At 37.2% G+C, this 16231-nt stretch overlaps 1 protein-coding gene across 3 annotated transcripts; it reads right to left on the reverse strand.

Moving 5' to 3' along the window:
- Nucleotides 1-1871: 1871 nt before the first annotated feature.
- Nucleotides 1872-15439, reverse strand: LOC136341194 (membrane alanyl aminopeptidase-like). 3 transcript variants are annotated; one of them, XM_066285890.1, is made up of 15 exons: nucleotides 15329-15439; nucleotides 7938-8317; nucleotides 7638-7875; nucleotides 6502-6628; nucleotides 6257-6441; nucleotides 6013-6196; nucleotides 5718-5953; nucleotides 5506-5668; nucleotides 5261-5450; nucleotides 4929-5209; nucleotides 4695-4879; nucleotides 4462-4635; nucleotides 2534-2680; nucleotides 2403-2481; nucleotides 1872-2351 (listed from the first exon to the last, which is right to left on the reverse strand). In XM_066285890.1, exons 2-15 carry the CDS (start codon nucleotides 8314-8316, stop codon nucleotides 2028-2030), a joined length of 2892 nt encoding a protein of 963 aa, XP_066141987.1. In that variant the 5' UTR covers nucleotide 8317; nucleotides 15329-15439; the 3' UTR covers nucleotides 1872-2027. The 3 variants fall into 3 exon arrangements, with proteins under 3 accessions (XP_066141987.1, XP_066141986.1, XP_066141985.1); XM_066285889.1 differs by lacking the exon at nucleotides 15329-15439 and adding an exon at nucleotides 12833-13042 and having other exon boundaries at nucleotides 6013-6188; nucleotides 6249-6441; XM_066285888.1 differs by lacking the exon at nucleotides 15329-15439 and adding an exon at nucleotides 12833-13041.
- Between the last annotated feature and the right edge of the window lie 792 nt (nucleotides 15440-16231).

Below are 16231 nucleotides of genomic sequence, written 5' to 3' on the forward strand. Positions count from 1 at the left end.
CCACCTCCCACTTTGAACGCTTCTACACGGTGTGTTGTGATGTTTCCTCACTCCCTTGGTAACAGAGACAGCAGAGGTCTTCCTCAGCTCTTATCCTATTTAGATATATTTCGAAAACTTCATGTGCTGTGAGCATCTGTGTTATTTAGTAATTGGTTCGTCTTCACCCTACATCATGCCATTCCCTTAGTTTCGGGATGAAAATTTTTGTCGATCCATCGTATTTTTTCCATATCTTTTCCTATTCACACATCATTCTCTCCCTAGCCTCTCTCCTCCCTCTCAGTTCGTTTTCTCATGTTTGCCTCCTGTATTCCACCCTTACACTAATTAGTGAAATCTTAGCCAGCATCAGTACCGCATCTCCTACCGCTGTCCAGTACTCATACGTCATTTTGATCATCAGTGATCAGTTTGCTTTGTTCAGGATTGCTTCATTCCGTTTGTGTCTGAGTTTCTCCAGATTTTTTTTTTATAGACGTTGAGGAGAACCTTTTTCCAGACTTTAAAGATATGACATATAGCGTTCATCGTTGCCCTCTTTAGGCGAGGATGGCGTTCCCGTTAGAGAATCACTGACCGAATAAACCCTCTTTCCTCTCTCTATTTTCTTTTATTTACTCTCTACTTCAGATGAAGTACTGACATTTGAGATGTCTTATGTTTCTATTTTGTATATATTTTTTCCCTTTTCCCTTTATTTTCTCTTTCCCTTAATTTTTTTTTCTTATTCTGTCTTCCCCCCCTTTTTTTTCAGAACCCTTGTACCAGTTCTCTCTATTTCCGTTGGCATCAGGAGTCCCTGGATTATTGTGTGTTCTGATATTATTTCTGTTGTTATCATATTTTTCTAATATTAATAGCATCATTATATGAATAATACCCATTGTTCAAAGTTTTATTCTCTTTGATTATGCCATGATTTTAATTGTTTTTTTTTTTCACGCAGACTGGGGATTCTCTAGTTGGGGGGTTTCTAGTTTTTGTTGTTTGGGAGTCTAAAAATAAGAAGAAAATTTCTTGGTTGGGGCATTCTTTGATATTTGTATTAGTGTTGTTATTTTTATTAATTATTTATTTCATTCTTAGTTATGCGCATAAATGTTTCCCCTTTATTGATACTGTTTTAATCTATTATTATTATTATTATTGTTGTTGCGTTTTGATTTATAATTGTATATCTATGTGGATTAAGATGTTCCTGGTTAGGGAATCCCATATTACAATTGTTTGTGTTTTCGTTTTTATAAATGTTGAAAATTTCTTACTTGGGACACTCCCTGTTGCCATTATTTGTATTACTTACGTTATCGCTATTTCTTAGTTTTATTTACTTATATTTGTTATATGTATATTTATCCCTTGAATTACTATTTATATTTACTTTTCTATGTGGGAATACTTGGTTACGCAATTCATTGTTGTTATTATTTGTGTATCTATGCAGGTTGGGAACTCCCTGGTTGTCTTTCAAAAACCCGAATTAACCTAAACTAACCTGACTTAGATCTACATAAACAGGCTCATAATATCGATGTAAAACGTAATGGGAATCTCAGAAACTGCAAGAAATCTATATATATGCTAAAAATTTTAAATTGCAATCAGTTATCCAAAATGTTTTCTATTTTACATGTGATCGATCTAAAATTATGCTGAAAAATTCCTTAATAAAAATCATGAATTTGTCTCAAATAAACAACAAGGAATTCAAAGTATAGCAACACAATATTAGTTATTTATAAGCGTTTAAGCGACGTAATAAATGATGGGGAAATTGATTAATTGGTTTTTACACCGACAATATTCCAAAATCCTCCTATTAAGTAATGATTAAACTCTGAAATGATTTGTGTAATATAAAATCAGCATTAATAAAACAAAGATAATTTATTACGAATTAATAACGGTACAATATAACGCAATGACAAACAGGGATGAACTTAAGTACAAAGTTAACTAAAACAAACTTAATTAAGCACAAACATCACATTGGTTCAAGTAAAATTTCGTCACATCATATTCACTTAAACCATCAACAGAAACAGCCCCATCAGCAACTCCACCAGTGATAAACCAAAGCGGGCGGATCCGGAATCTTTAGGGGTAGTGCTGGTGCCCTCTGATGATGATCCCGTCCCGGGCGAAGTCACGTTGGAGTCTGGAGTAACGGCAGGGGTGGTAACATTTGGACCCTCAGTGGTGGTTCCCTCCGTGATGTTGTAGTATTTAGACAAACTGCTTTTGTGAGTGCTGACCCACTCGAAGTTGCTACGCACAGCGTTCAAGGCTTCATTGGCTGCTTCCTCGATGGTGGCATTAAGCACGCCACTGCTTACCAAATGTTCAAGCTGAAATTCTATTTAATGATCAAAGGCTCAATAAACGAGCACGAAACTCACTTTCACTAGCTGAGCATCTGTCGTGATTTTGGCAGCGATTCCCTTCAGGATCGTACGCACTGAATTCAAGCTGGTGTATCTGGGTCACAATAATCATCGCTAACGATGCCGTAAAAAATTTTAATACGCACCTGGCCGCTATGCTAGAATAATTAGCTATGAAGAAGTCTAGTGCCACGTCCACACCAATACTGCTGCTCGAGTACACAGCCGAGAACACTGCTGCGTAGTCCTGAGCCCTCACTCCGCTGGTATCGCTCAAGGTTTTGCTCAAATATCTTTGGATACCATGAAAATGTTAAATTGGACAGGGATATTTGGTATTGCGGGAAAATGGCAACGTGGCGTTTTGCGCTTTTTTGAGAGCTGAATGTTAAATTTCGAGTAAAATGTTTTTGTTTAAATCCGCAGCGTTGTTGCATGGAGTAAAATACCACTTTAAAGCAGAGATTTTTTTCTTCAGACACGTTTTCATAGTTTTTTGTCGAAGTCAAAAAACTCCTGCACCTAATCGGGATGTTTGCGACATGTACGGAGAAGGTGACGCCATCCAGAAGTGGAAAAACGAGATAAATGACTCGCGGACCAGGGGCAGTCGACCAAACGACGGATGCCTGACTTAGACTTATGGACGTCGCCCAAAAATGGGCGTCTAAACTTCTATCTACCTTAGGTGCTCAGTGAACGCAGCACCTGCAAGAGCTGCCACTACAGAAGAAGGAAAGTGGGCATGGACTGGGGTCACTACACGGTCGTCGATACTGGAGGACACTGCATTTGCCAATGCGTGCACAACCACCTCCAACATCCCTCGTCAACAGAATGGTGGACCGCAAGACGAAGTGGAATCACTGTAACAATGCCCTTCTTATGATCGGTAAGAAAAATGATCTCCTGGAATGTGCCATGCAAGAGGGGCGATAACCCCGGGTCTTGAGATGACTACTCAGGTGCGAGGAAGAAGTGGATGACCAGCTCCAACTTCTTCATTCACGAAAGAAGTCCAAAGCAATTGGCCCTCGAGGACCCTTGAGATCCTCGAGGCTGACGATTTATTCTCCAGCGACGTTTCCGGTTCATGCAAGGTGTAGAAAAAAACTCGAGGTTTTTAACGGGTTTTTAACGCCCAGACGAAGCCCATACATTATCTGGTCGACAGATTACTACACTGGACGTCTTCAGGAGATTTTTCATTCCAGAGCAATATATGGACACAAATAACGCTTTCTCTCTCGAGCTCTCGCGGGAAATAAGAATTAGTGGCTATATGTCAATATCAAGCAAAGATAGGACTGAGTAGAGATACGCCGAAGCCGAGAGTAAAGATAAAGACCTCCGCCTATGGAAGACAATGGTTTTCGGGGGGGGCTCAAGGGCTAAGAGGAGAAAAATATGGTCAATAATGCATTCTGCATTGCTCGGCTTCATTGCATGAATTAGTCAATTCGGCTGAAGAGACCCGATCTGGCCGAGTCTTGCTGCTTCAGGACATTGTAAGGCCCTACGTTACACAAGTCGATAGAGCCGCCCTCCAAGACCGCTATTGGGAGGTTTTTCAATATCTGCTGCACTCTCCGGATCTAGTGCCAATCGATTACTATCTTTTCGTTCCCCGTCCAATTAAATGAGGGACATTATCTTGGACTGCGAAGAGGACGTTGAAAACTGACTCAACAATTTCTTCGACACCAGACCATGCGATTTTTGGCAAAACAGTCAACGAATATATTTGCATCATATTTCACATATTCACCTCACTTATTTAAATGTCGAAATGAAGGTTCTTATTGATGCAACCAATCGCTACGAATACATTGCCTTATATTGAGTTGCGATTGCAACCCAATATATACGTAAGGATGCACACGCAATAATAGAAGTCGCACGCTTGGTTGCCTACTTCGAGGAGAATCGATATCGCATGAGCACAATATTTAGGAGACCATTAACCTTCCATCTCTAAATGAAATGTATCAAAGCTCTCTTATAGGCTCCCTTAAACTTCTACGTAGAAAAATAGGGCAGTTTTAGCGTTGTCTAAGAGATAACTGTGACTTACGAAGTTAAAACAGCTTCATCGTTGGGACACCCCAAAGCAGATAAAATGGTCACTTGTTCAGTGGAAAGTTTGGTGCTGAGAAAAGCGCTCCAGAGGAAGTTGAAATCGGACTCAATGCTGCTACTGTGCTTCAAACCGTAGCAATATACGATGGAGCGCAGGTTCTTATCGGGTCTAGAGAAGATATGAAGATGAAGTAACCTCAAGATCTTTGTAGAATTTTGAAATTATACTTGACTGAGGTGTTTTTGTACTGTGCAAAGAGGCGCACAGCCTCAGAAGTGCACTCAGAATTGTTGAGTCTGCAAGACCAAGTTTGCAGCAGCACTTGATTTAGAGTGTAAATGTGGTGAGAGGAATTCGTCGTGTTGATGGGAACGCTGGAAAGGACTGTTGCAGTCAAATTCAGTACGTGTTCCTGTGAAAAAGATCACTAAAGAGGGGTTGTGGTAAGTTAAACTTAATACCCCTATAGCCAGGCCTAAAGAAGTGCTGTGTCCAATTCTACTTAGCAGATAGTCGAACCCATTAAGGGCGGAGTACCACACATGATACGAAACTTCCCGGCTTAAAAACTCTATAATGGAAAATAGTTGGCTGTAGCTGATGTATCCGCCTCTGGCTAATGTAAAGGCATCATTGGTAATTTGAGCTCTATTGATATCAGGAATATTAGAGAAGTTGGTCTGCTGCAACGCCACTGCTAGTTTAGTCCAAAGGTTGGTATCATAGTTCACTCTGTAGTAGCCTGAAAAGATTTAACTGGAGCTTCAACTTTCAATTATAAAACTATATTTACCAGTCTCAAAGTTATTGACCACAATCCAGGAAATGTCGCTGGTTAAATTAAGCTGGAATGAGGAGGTTGGAGTGATCCACCCTAAGGGGGAAGTGTTCTGAAAGAGGGTAATGTTCCCGTCAGTGGTATAGGTGATGGGAATGTACCAGGTGATGTTGGTGGCTGTAGAGTTACTTAAGACAAAACGTTGCTGGAATTGAGAGAAGTTTAGAGCGGAGAATTGATTAGTCAACCTTTCAGAATACTTGGGAAAAAGTCAGTTGCAAGTTCTGGAGGGAGACGTTCACTACTGGAAATCCTGGAGAGTTGGTCCAGCTATTCATGACGTCTATTAAGGTTCCTGGAAGATTAGTGGCGTTCCTGCCCAAGACTTCCCAAAGATCGTTAGGTTCAGTGGAGGAGTCGGCACTAAATTTTTTAATATGGTAAACAAATTTGCACATTAGTCTGGACATACTATTCAGTGAGGTAAACATTCAGAGCCGCTTTCCAGATATCCTCTCCCAAAATATGCTCTACCATCCTCAATACACTGCCCCCTTTGTCATACGAGACAGTGCCGAATCTTGCGGAAATCTCGCTTTGAGTGTTGGCATTCGTGTGCAGAGCTTCTGTTGTGTCTGTATCAGCATCCAGTGCGTAGTGTACTGTCTTAGTGACGAACTGCTTATCCAGTTCCAGTTCTGGATAACCCTAATAAGGAAAGACGTTTTTCTACAAATTGAATCATAACGGATTAAGAGGCACTTTACCTCGTGTGTTGCTATATATTCGAAAAAGGTCGCGAATCCTTCGTTGAGGAAAATCTCAGACCACCAGCTACAAGTTACCAAGTCGCCGAACCATTGATGGGTCAATTCGTGGGTGACCACCTTGATGATATAGGCCCAGTATGCGTTTGAAGTCTCGTTTTCATCGTAAAGCAAAGCTCTTTCTCTGTATTATTAGAATTGCACTGATTTGGAGGTATAACAGGAGAAAATGCTACTTTCTTGCCTATAAGTGACGAGCCCCCAGTTCTCCATAGCTCCAGCAGAGAAGTCCGGAATGGCCACTTGATCCAGTTTGGTCATTTTTGTGCTGTAATTAAGCCCTAAATAGGCATTAAGGACCTCGATCGATCGATGAGCTACCTCAAGGGCCAATTGTCTAGTTCCATTTGTGTCCTCTTGAGACCATACCTATATGTTTGCAATATTTTCAGGTCTTCAGATAGGGAATTACCATAGTAGTAATCTTACTAAATTCTTCAAAGTTCCCTCGATAAGCTCGCCTTCTGAGGAAGTGAACTTGGAGATAATAAAGGCCACTAAATAGGTCGACATCACCGGTGATTGCTCAAATTCTTGGGTGATTACATCGTTCGAACTGGAAATTATTGTTCCTCAATTCATACAATCACAACCTAAACTGTGACAAAACAGCGAAAGCGTTTGACCCAACTTTCGACCTTTATAGTCAAACGCGTTAGAACGGCGAACGTACTAAAATAGATTTATTCAAAATTTTTATTTTCAGTCACAATCTAATTGCAAATTTTACCAAGAAATGCAGTCGCAGTCATAAGGAATTAAAGTCTACAGGGTCCTTTAAGGCTAAAATATTTTCTGGTGACGTCATCTATGGACAACTGAAAATTGCATGACAACCCCGGCCCAGTTTATTTCGATTTTAAAATTTTAGAATTGAGTGCATTCGCCATTTCGTCAAAGTTTAGACATAGGATTTAGGTACGCTTAATGCCAGTGGTGAGGAGAATAGGGCATACTCGTGTAATTCGAACAACTAGTGGAACCGATATGAAGGGATTTCAGAGGATGTTGCCTCTTTTAAATGTTTGAGTGTCATTATCTCGGGAACCAGTGGAGGCATTTCCTCCAAAAAATAGCCCAATACAATGAGTCTCATTAACCTATGCCAACCTGGTTATCGCATCTTTTCTAACTTTCAAGCTAGTTAACTTCTGAGATATTGAGTCCCTATGATGCCTATATTTTCAAAGTTTAAAAGTGATTTAAAATAGACGCCACAGACTAGTTTTTCACGTCTAGAAGACCTCACTTAAGTACAGCAATTCAAAAATAGTGAAACTTTCTAGAGGTGAAAAATTTCTAAGAATGAGACACGTAATTTTTGCCACAAAAATGTTGACCGGCTATATCTCAGGAACCCCCCCAAGCAATTCCGTTAAGAAATAGCTCAAATTTATATTCTCGATGAGCACTATAAGCCTCTATAAACCGGGAAATATCTCTTTCAGTTTTCGGGACACTACTAGTTTCTCACGATGTTCCAGAGGGTATGTAATTTAGTTTTGTAAAAACAAATTTAATTTAATGTAATTTAATAATTAAAAAAATAGTTTAGAAACACTTACTTAGTAGTTTCGTTAAGCGAAGCCATGTTCCCCAATGCCTTCAACCCTAGTCCATTCGGATAACTCAAAGATATATTGAACGTAGCTTTGTATTTGGGCTCATCAAAACAAGGAAAGGCACTTCTGGCATAGGTAGGCTCCATTTGTGTTGTTACCAAGTAAACTGTACGATTGGTGGTGCTGTCCTCATAGCTGCTCTTGTAAAACCCGTACATATTTGCGGTACTCAAGGTACCATCTAATAAGAAAATCAAGCAAGAACTAATGAAAAACTATAGAAAAACACTTAAATGAACTTACCAAATATAAATTTAAGGATATAAGTTTCATTCGCATTCAGAGTACTTTCCAAAACCACATTAAAGATTTCTGTAGTACTGTTAACGGTGGTATTAGTAATTATGTACTCAGTACCATTTTCTGAAGTCAAACTTGTGGTTGTCACATTGATAAACTCTGGATTGGCATGTAAAACTACTTCTGAAACGTTTTCAGAAGTGGTAAAGGTAATGGAGACAGTCCCATTGTAGTTGGTTGCGTTGGCAGTAGTGAAGACTTCAGAAGGGATCTGCAGATGCACAACGTAGTTACTGGGACTGTAGATGGTGGGCAATCTGTAGCAGAAAGTGGAGCCGAGAAGATGCAGCAGGAGGATGAATATTACTGTAGTTCTTCCCATTCTAAAATGGTAATGGTTAGATGATTACTGATAGTACCACAGATTAAAGCGGGTTTCTACAGGATTCTGCAATAGCGCGGCAGACTTCCTTAGCTTCTATACCAATAAAGTTAACAATTTTTTTCTCCCGCGAGTTTACACAGGGTATAAAGGCGTTTTCCATAAATTATTTTCTAATGTACAGGGTGACTCCAAAAAGTGTGACCATTTGCAATTTCGTTATTTCAAATGAAACCCCAATTTTTTTTTCCGGATTTCTCGTTAGTTTGAAGGTTAGTTCATGTAAAGCGCCCTATTTTTAAAATTTACCGTTTCCGAGTAATTCGGAAAAATGTGACAGCTGGACGGTTCCACGGAATAGTGCGTTAACCGTTGTAGATTTAGAAATCAGTCTTCTGGGACTCAAAAAGACCAAATAAGCCACATTTTAAAGTGTTTTAAATATAGAAAAATCCTCCACAACCGCTGAAATAATCCTTCGAACTTGCACGAATTTAAATCTCAACAAATTGTTTATTTCAAATGGAGCGCCCCAATTTTCTCGAATTGTGTTCAGAATTGAAAAATCTCCAAGTTTTGTTAACATTACCCTATTCCTAAATCCTGCCATTTTTGAGTCCCCGAAAATGAACAATTGCCCCTATTCGGTTTCGAAATGTATTGGTAGTCATGAAAAGTGTCAAAATGACATTTTTCATGACTATCAAAACATTTAGAAACCAAATTAATTAAATATGTCAAAACATCTAAAAATGTTAAAATGACATTTTTCACGGCTTCTAGCTTCTCTAACTGATGAAGCACACTCTTCACAATTTGCAGTTTACGGATACGGGACAATAATAGTTTCTGAGGTTTTAGACTTTTATTCATATTTGCTTTGAAAAATTGTGGATATTCTTATTCAAAATAATGAATTATTTGAAAGAAGAGTTGGTTGAGAGTAATGAATATTGTTTTCTGGCCAGTGGAATTTATACTGCTTGGTTTCCTGAGAGACGCCACCCAGAAACCATCATCTTTAGTAGATTACTTGAACGATTTTTGCAAATTCAATGTGTCACCTATGAAACACAGAAAAGAACAAAAATTGCCACATGTGACATGAAGATCTTAGCGGTGTCATTGAATGTGACTGAACATCCAAATATTAATCAGGCACGGGTAGCAGAAGAAGTTGAAATAAGTGAGAGATCAGTACAGAGAATGTGAAAAGAACGTCATTTTCGATTTATTTCGAATAACGGGGAAACGGTAAATATCCATCTTATATAACTGATCTTAAAATTTAACGAGAAATGTGAAAATAACCAAAAAAATTGGGGAGTACCGTTTAAAATAGCGCAGTTGTGTATTGTCACACTTTACTGAGTAACCCCGTATAGGGCCATTCTACCTGGCGCCCCATCCATTTTATACAAAAACAGATGGACTTAGCAAAACAATTTTTTTTCACCACATTTAATTAGAAAACATAAGCTAAAATAAATACTAAAAATATTAAAATATGGAAATCGACGCTAAAAACAAATATTACCATATTAGATAATCTTGTGTTAATATTATTATTAATGACTGTAGATTTCGCCTCTAGCTTTTAAATGAATAGAAATTTCAATGAACTTTTTATACAAAATTTATTTCGATTATACTGAAATATGAACAACATTTTTCAAAAAAATTATCTTTGTTGGAAAAAAAAAACAAAGTGACTTTCCATATTTTAATATTTTTAACATTTCATCTTACATCCTCTCATTTAAATAGGGTGAAAAAATTCTTTGAAATGAATAAAAAAATTAGTGGGGCATTGAGTTTGAATGACCCTGTATATTAAAAAATAGTTTCTGAAAATATGCTTTGATGTGCTGTATAATCCTGTGGGAAAAAATTGTTAACTTTATTGGTATAAAAGTTAAGATACCCTGACGCACCATTGCAAGACCCTGTATATGTGTACATTAACAACAGGTTTCATTAATACTTGGAAATATGTATAGAGGGTGTCTCATGATCGTTTTTTAAACATTCAGGAGGCGAATCTGAGAATGATTTTAAGTAGAAAAGTTCATTTGATTATAGGTATGTTTTCACTTTTTGTGTGAACTACTAGGTGGTAAATTTTTATTTTCTAATAAGTTCATTCTGGTATTAAATATTTTGATGAAAAGTGGGGGACGTAAAATGGGGGCAAAGGCAAAACTTTAAAGGAAAAGTTTTCAATTTCACCAATTGCAACCCCGTTCATGTGACCTCGATAATTTTAAACGAGAAATATGATACGTCGCTGGTTTAAAAAATACACTGACTTTTAAAAAAACCGCAACACCAAGAAGAACGCATTGTATGTATGTGAAATTTTGGTATGATTTTAGACTTGTAAAGAGAAAAAAATGATAAAAATTTCAAGTTCGTATTTTAATGCGATATGAAGTTTTTCTTTACTTTTTTATCTGTGACGATCGTTCTTTTTGCAATTTTTTTTACAGGCGGATAGCGATAAAGGTACCATTGTTAGTACCACATTAAATGTGTGGTAGTGCAAAATGTCTCGTGTACGCCAAAATGCAGTTTATCGGCAGTTAACTCCCTTTGAAAGGGGAAGAATTGTTGGTATACATGAGGCAGGTTTACCTTTCCCCGAAATTGCACGTATATTGGATCGAAACGCATCAACAGTGCTAAGAGCTTGGAGAGATTGGTCTAACGAAGGGTCAGTAAATCGTCATCGTGGTAGTGGCCGTCCAAGAATGACGAACCAACGCGAAGACCCGCGACTTCGTCATTCAGCGACAGGCGCCCCGTTTGAAACAATTCCGTCTCTTGGTGCTAACTGGGTAGCCACCCTAAATCGAAGGGCTTCCCTTAGTACGATGTATCGCAGAATACGAAGTTTTGGACTAAATTCATATCGTCCTATGCGTCGGCTTCCATTATCACGAAACCACAGGGTGGCCCGACTGGAGTGGTGTCGTCTGAGAGTACAATGGGTGGATGAGTGGAGAAGAATCATGTTCAGTGATGAGAGCCGATTTTGTTTATGGCGATCTGATGGACGGTTACGAGTTGGAAGGCGCAGAGGAGAGCGATTAAATTTGGACTTTTTGGAAAGGCGTCATTCTGGTTTAACACCAGGTGTCATGGTTTGGGGTACCATCCAGTATGGTAGTCGGTCTCCTCTTATTTTCATTTATGATAGATTAAATGCTCAGAGATACATTAATAGTGTCTTAGAACCGATTCTTGTACCATACATGCATGACCATCCTGGAAGCACATTTCAACAGGATAATGAGAGACCACATGTAGCCAACGATACTTTGAGGTATTTGGAAGCTGAAAATTTGGATACTTTGCCTTGGCCAGCTCGGTCTCCAGATTTGTCCCCAATAGAGCATGTATGGGATATAAGGGGTCGGAGACTTCAACGTTTAGCTCGCCCTCCAAAGACCATAGATCAACTCCGCGAGCAGGTGCAGATTGCCTGGGATACAATACCACAGGAAGATAGTGACAATTTAATTTTAAGCATGCCACGTCGCTTACGGGAATGTATTAATTTAAGAGGAGATACCACCCATTATTAAATTATTATTAAATTTTTTCACTCATTCACAATAATTTTCTTTTGATATTTTGATCGTTTTTATCTATTACCCGACCCAACGTAATGCCAGAATTTCAAACGTGTACGATGTGTTCTTCTTGGTGTTGCGGTTTTTTTGTAAGTCAGTGTATATATGTAACTGAGTTTCTGAACGTTCCACACTTTTGTAAAAAAAAGGTCTTTTAGATATTTTTGATGATGTTAACCGTTTTCATGAGAAAAACTATTAAAAAGAACCCTTTATTTTTCAACTAATATAAAAACAGTAAGCTTAAATTAGGGCCATCACGTGACTTATAAAAGCACAATTAAATAAGGTGTTGAAAATGCCCTCCACTTACAAGGATGCCTGCCTCGACCCTATTTCACATATAATCGCGCAGCCCTTGAAGATCCCTAGGTGTATTTTTCTGTGTCAGACGAATGAATTACGTGGAGTATTCAGAAAATTCTTTTCATAAAAAAACCAGTGGCGCCCCACATTTTCAGTTTAAATCTTCTATTATTTCATCAATGAGGACTCCACTGGTGAAATTTAAAAAAATCCCCTTAAAACATATGTCCCTACACTTAGTTTGCGCCCCCGAATTTTTATAAAAATATTTAATGCTGGAACGAATTTACAAGAAAAAAAGTCAAAAAATCATCATCCTGTATTTCAAACAAGAAGCGAGAACGATCTCATATTTATATGTACTTTCCTTCTGAAAATCTACCACGAATTCATCTCCTAAATTTTCGACAGAATATCACAAAATACTCTGAATATTGTAAATATTAATTAGTGTGATTGATATGTTAATAGATCACATTGCGGTCTTGAGCTAGATGCCTTTCCATTATGGTTGTTGTAGCAGGATTGGTTATTTTCGAATATAACGTTATGACTTATTGAAGTGTGTAACTCACCTATTCCGACATTTTCCCTGGATGGCTAAATCAACCGTATCATCCATTGATAATTGACTTTATGTAAAAATCGTAATCCCTTTAAAACCCTTGTAATAACGGAGGATTAAAAAGAATGTTGTTGGTGTCTCGCTAATCTACCACTTATAAAGTTATCTCAACTTCACAGAAAATCAAATAATCACTCGTTTTCTTGACAAACTTAAGCAAAAATTGCCTCGAACTAAGTAGTTAGTATTTACATAAATTTACAGCAGTATTCGGCTGTTGTTAACATAACTTTAACTTTATCTAAGATATGCCACATTACTACTAAAAGTATTTTTTGCCTCATTAATGAGTTTGCAGTGGTATAATGCAAATCTGGTGATAACCTTCTATATATAATAGCATGGCTGCATAGACAAAGTATTGTAGGTAATGCAATTATAATTTTTAAATTCAGATTGTGCTAATCAAACACGATCAAATTGGGGGTATCACTACAACCAAACTGTAAGATTTCTGGTGTGATATTAGGATTTTAATTATATCTTAGTTTCAGAATTTGTTAACTGAGATTATGAAATCTGCAGAGGAACGTTGCCTATAAAAACATAAGGCAGTTGAAAAGGTTTAAAGATGAACTGAACAAAATAGTTGTTGTACGCCTATGAATTTCTGGTATGATAATCCTCCAGGTAATGTCGGTAAGTGGTAAAATTTGCAGTGGCATTGGCACAAAACAGTAGCGCAGTGGAGATGCATTTGATAGCACAGCAAAGCATACTTACTCTCCCGTCGACAAGAGAAGAGAGCTTTGAAAAGTTATATTTACAGACACATACCTTCTATGTCAATGATTTTCGTTGAAAAAATTATCTTCTAAATTCTATGGGTAAATAATAACATTTTTGATTTAATTCGTAAAAATATCGATGGTGCAGTGGAGCCTCATTTGATGAAAGTTTCCCTCTAAATGTTGCCCGCAAATGGCAAAATTGGCGAATTAATTGATTAAAAAAAAACTGTAGAAAAGGCTAACTTTGTCACATCACAAATCCTACATGTTAAGAAAAAATTTTAAAAAATTCTACTACCGATGCAAGCCCACGCTAATGAATTTTTGAGAAAATTCTCCTCTTAGTACTATGTGCAAATAATAAAAATTTGAATTTGATTAATGAATTGGCAGTGGCATAGTGGAACTTCATTTAATGCGACCACAGACCCACACCTACCAGTCCTTATGTGAAGGCCTAATAGAAATAAATTAAAGAGCGCAATCAGGCATTCTGATCAGATAAATTTCTGAGAAAATTCACCTTTAAATGTTGTCAGTAGATGAAAAATCTACAAATTAATTAATAGAAATACAGTGACGCAGAGGAGACTCACTTTTTCGCATAACAAAACTAGGCAGAGAGAGAATATTTCAAATTTTTGAATATGGATATAAACGTTTTACATTGATAAGTGTTCAAGGAAATACTTCTCTAAATGCCATATGCAATAATAAAATTTTCAATCAATTTAATTAGTAAATAATCAGTGGCGTGGTAGAGCCTCATTTGATACCATTTCAGACCCATATCTATCAGTCCTTACATGAAAGAATAATTCAAGAAAAAATACGTAATTTGACATACTGTACTGACGAATTTCTAGGAGTATTATCCTCTATGTAAATGCTAACATCTACAAATTAGACGGTTGAAAAACAGTGGCGTAGAGTGAATATTTAAACCAATCCGACTTTCCACGTCGATGAATTTATGAAAAAATACTTTTTTAAATATTATTCGCGAATGGTAAAATTCGTAATTTGTTTGGTAAAGAAACGGAAAAGTAGTGGAGAGGGGTTCGGTGACGATACAAAGCCACACAGACGAAGACTTGAGAAATTCTAATGACCAAAGAAGAAAATTTCGGTCAATTAATTTCTGAGAAAATTCTTTTTAAAGTATCAGGTATACATGGAAAATGTTGAAATTGAATTAATATAGAAACAGAGGCGTAGTAGAGAGGCATTCTGTCACTGAGTAGCGCACACTAAAAAAGTAAACGCTAATGTAATTCAAGGGTAATAGTCTCCTATGTATTGAGTATTACATAATCACAAAATGATCTACAGACTGTAATGTACCAAATTCCGTGTAATTAGAGGCAACATCGCACTTAATACGAAAATGGGACAATTTTTAGAAAGTTCTAGTAATTTAAATAAACATTCTACACCAATGAATTTCAGTATAAGCTATTCTCTAGATGTAAAGTCTATACACAAAAATTGACAGCTTCATTAATTAAGAAACAGCGGCTTCCTAGAATCCATACAATAATTAGAAAGATCTCACTTGAAAAATTCAAAAACCCTCCAGCGGCTCAAATTGATCTGCACCAAGCAAATTTTGTGTAAGTAACTTTCTAAAGATCAACTTTCAAAAGATTCGAATAAAAATGTACTTTTACTAATCAACAACAGTGGTGTACATATAACCACAGGGTAATACTTACTTTTCTTTCACTATATCGCCAACAAACTTTATTCAACAAATAGTACCAGTTACAAATTCTTGCGGTACTTATTATAATGTGTAAGCAAATTTATCTAATCATTTTATTGTTCCTCCGCTATTTGGAACAAGTTAATTACCCTACTAATCATTGACGTTAAGATTTTGACATATTGATTCATCTTTATGAGACATCTATAGGTATAAATATATTTGAAATGAGAAATATTTTAATTATCCGCAGATTTCACTATTCCCTAAGACATATGATGGAAAATTCGGTGTGGCAACATTGCACCAACTACAAGGTTGGCAGAAGGAACATCATGCTATATGCAAACGCTAGTTATTACTAAGACAAAAGATGGAGGCGAGGTTGCCAGATGAATGAAAATATTATCTGATATAAATGTTTCTTTATTTACCATTGTTAATTCCCAGTTACACAAAATTGCGTCATTTATGATATCATTAGAAATGGGGAAGACAGAGTGGACTATCGTCACCAAAGAATAGCACCACCTGAAGTAGTCGGAAGTTGAATGGTAGTGTAGTCTCCTTCGAGGATATCACAAGGTGGAATTGAGATGGGGGAGGTAATAGTGGTTGGGGTGGCAGTTGTGACTGTGGTGGTAGTACCGGGTACTAAGATAGTTGTGGTAGTTAGGGTTGGAATCACAGTCCTTGCTGTGGTTATAGTGATATTCGTAATAGGGACTTGATTTTCATCAGCACCAATTCTATGGTAATCATTCATCTCATGCAAACGGTCGTTGATCCATATGATGTCGACTTTAGTGACAACCTGGGCCGAGAAAATTATTAATCCTTCAAAATCTGACAACTACAATATTAAGAAACAAAAAAAGATCACTGCGTTGCCATTTCATCGGAACTTGATAAG

Source organism: Euwallacea fornicatus, chromosome 9, assembly GCF_040115645.1.
Source record: "Euwallacea fornicatus isolate EFF26 chromosome 9, ASM4011564v1, whole genome shotgun sequence".
In the NCBI taxonomy this organism is placed as follows: Eukaryota; Metazoa; Arthropoda; class Insecta; order Coleoptera; family Curculionidae; genus Euwallacea; species Euwallacea fornicatus.

Bases quoted from the DNA above. Each gene is read 5' to 3' on its own strand.
- LOC136341194 (XM_066285889.1), bottom strand. From the start codon at position 12,879: ATGGATGATACGGTTGATTTAGCCATCCAGGGAAAATGTCGGAATAG. The intron at 6,442-6,501 runs GTAAGATTACTA...GCAAACATATAG, and splicing joins AGGGAACTTTGAAGAATTTA to GTATGGTCTCAAGAGGACAC. The intron at 4,636-4,694 runs GTATAATTTCAA...TATCTTCTCTAG, and splicing joins TACAAAAACACCTCAGTCAA to ACCCGATAAGAACCTGCGCT.